At 41.0% G+C, this 2,862-nt stretch overlaps 1 protein-coding gene across 1 annotated transcript; it reads left to right on the plus strand.

Moving 5' to 3' along the window:
* Positions 1-702: 702 nt before the first annotated feature.
* On the plus strand, positions 703-1,050 carry LOC137628625 (uncharacterized). Its single transcript, XM_068359777.1, has one exon. The coding sequence runs from the start codon at positions 703-705 to the stop codon at positions 1,048-1,050; it is 348 nt and encodes a 115-aa protein (XP_068215878.1).
* Positions 1,051-2,862: the final 1,812 nt, after the last annotated feature.

A 2,862-nucleotide genomic window follows, 5' to 3' on the forward strand; every position in this document is an offset into this window, starting at 1 on the left:
TGTTTAATGCCACCTTTCAAAAAAGTACCTCATCAGATTATGCATGCGCATTAAAAGAGCTAGGATATAGTTTAACACTTGTTCAATATCATTATTGTGTACCTCAAATTTGGAAGAATATCCAGACGTGTTTGTTTTAGAGGAAGAACCTCCGGGTTACTGTGACTTTATGCTCTTCAGGATAGACACGGGAGACAGTCCGCCAGTCGTAACGTATCCTTATAGAGTACCTTTTGCTTATAAGACCGAAGTAAATAGACAGTTAACAGAGATGAATGAGACTGGAATAATCTCGATCTCTGATTCCCCCTGGCGATCTCCTATTGTAGTAGTAAAGAAAAAGTGTGACGCGTTACGCTTATGTGTAGATTACCGTCAGTTGAACAGCGTAACAGAAGGAGATTCATTCCCCCTCCCATGAATTGAGGAGATCTTGTGTAAAGTTAGAAATAACATGTTCTTTTCAACATTGGACCTTAAGTCTGGGTATCATCAAATAGCACTCGATCCTAAGAGTAGGGAGAAAACCGCATTGGTTACTGGTGACTCATTGTACTCCTTTAATACTTTGCCTTTTGAATTAAAGAATGCACCTACGCATTTTTCCCGCGTAATGATGAGCGTATTTTTGGATTGGTAGGCAATGCAGTGTTAATCTATCTGGATGACATAATAATTTTGGGAAATACGGTAGAAGAGCACATGACAAATTTTGTAAAGGTCCTTGAAGCATTGAGACGTCATAATTTAAAGGTTAACCTAGCAAAGTGTCAGATGTTCCAGCCAGAGTTTCAGTTTCTAGGTCACATGTTAACTAACAAGGGCATAAGCCCGATGGCGGATAAGATAGAAGCTATTCGAACATTTCCACGGCCTCTAACCCCTAAGCAAGTTAGATCGTTTTTAGGATTAGCGTCCTATTACAGACGTTTCATTAAAGACTTTGGGAAGATCTCACGACCTTTAGATAAGCTTAGAAAAACAGAGAGCTTTGAATGGACTAGAGAACATGAAGATGCGTTTCAAAAATTGAAACTAGATTTATCTTGAGATAGTTTCTTAGTCTTCCCTGAATTTGATCGGGAGTTCTACGTGACATGCGATGCTAGCGATGTTGCCATTGGCAGAGTTATAGAACAGATGGATGACGATGGAATTCTCCGTCCCGTAGCGTTTGCTTCACGAGCATTGAAGGGACCGGAAACCCGTTATTCAGTATTAGATAAGGAGGCATTGGCCATTAAGTGGGTGTTAGAAAGAAATCGTTATTTTCTACTGGGACATAAAATCTGTATTAGGTCCGATTATCAACCCCCATCATACAGTTTTAGGAAATCGGATCTATCAAGTCATCAGGCTAGATGGTTGGAAGCATTGTTAGAGTTTGACATCGTCGGGTTCGAATATATACCCGGACGAACTAATGTAGTAGCGGATGCCTTATCCCGTTCTGTGGCCGCTATAACGAGGTCGATGAGTACGTCACGGGCTGCGCGGGAACGCGAGCCAACGGTACCCGATGACCCCTCCCCGCTGGGAGAGAACTCAGCTGATAGGGCGGAGTGTGTACGTGAGTGTGACGGGCCCAGTGAAGGAATAAATGAAGTAAGTGCCCAGCGTATGAATGAATTTGCCCTTGAAGCTTACGATGTCCGCGAAGATGATTGTGAATGGGACATAACACAACTAATAAAGGCTCAGAATGACGATACTGTATGGGGAAGAGATAAGGCTTATGTCAGAGGAGAAACAGAAGAGTTCCCCTCTAATATATCCCTTCCATCTAATAGATTTGTAATAGAAGACGATGTTTTGTATGTCACTGATTTGAAACGGAATGAGTTGATTTATCGAACTGTGCTACCCACTCCTTTCATAAGGAATGCCATGGCGTTATCGCATTCGTCTCCAGTATCCGGTCACGTAGGCGTGGCGAATACCCTTAGAAGGGCCACTGATCATTTTTATTGGAAGGGCATGAAACAGATGGTAAAGCGTTACGTAGATGTGTGTCATCTTTGTCATTTGTTCAGATCACATAGATTAAATGTACCTCCTGGTCGTGTTTGGCCTTTAGTTAAAGAGAAATGGCAACGTGTACACATTGATTTGATAGGCCCCTTGCCTGTATCACACGCAGGACATGAGTATATTTTTGTGCTGGTAGACGCGCGAACTAGATATACATTCGTACAGCCTTTGATTGACACGTCTGCGCAAGAAGTCGCTAGAGCGTTAACAGCTTCCATTGAACTGCTTAGTACTCCTAAAGAAATTGTGTCAGATCACCGTACCGAGTTTGTAAATGAAGTCTTTAGTCGAATATCTGAGTTTTATGGCATTAAGCATTCCCCTATTCTTGCATATAGACCTAGTTCAAATGGGTTAGTAGAGTCTAAAAATTGGGTCTTGATTAGTATGCTTAAATACCTTGTAGCAGATAATCTGAGTCACTGCTCAGATATGTTGTTTACAGCCCAATTTGCCTTAAACACAGGATATAATGAGAGTGTTGGAGATACACCTTATTACTTAGTTTTTGGTCAAGATCCAAATTTGCCGTATGAAGTTTTCACGAAGAAAGAGAAGCTGCCTGTGTATAACGTAGAAGATTTTCGTACCGATGTTGCCAACGTAAATAAGAGGGCTTTTGAAGTTACGAATAAGTTTTTAAAGATAGCTCAAGAGAGGAACATTCGTAGTTACAACAGGAGATTTAACACGAAATCACAAGAAATTCAGATTGGGGATCGTGTGTATATAAAACAGCTTCAGGGTAGAGAGCATAAGTTCGAATAAACTTTTATTGGTCCGTTCAGGGTAATTCATACTAACCATGATAAAAATAACTGTGAAGAGTAT

Source organism: Palaemon carinicauda, chromosome 36 (assembly GCF_036898095.1).
Source record: "Palaemon carinicauda isolate YSFRI2023 chromosome 36, ASM3689809v2, whole genome shotgun sequence".
NCBI classification, from domain to species: Eukaryota; Metazoa; Arthropoda; class Malacostraca; order Decapoda; family Palaemonidae; genus Palaemon; species Palaemon carinicauda.

Excerpts from the sequence above, each read along its gene's own strand:
- LOC137628625 (XM_068359777.1), top strand. The coding sequence starts at position 703 with ATGACAAATTTTGTAAAGGTCCTTGAAGCATTGAGACGTCATAATTTA.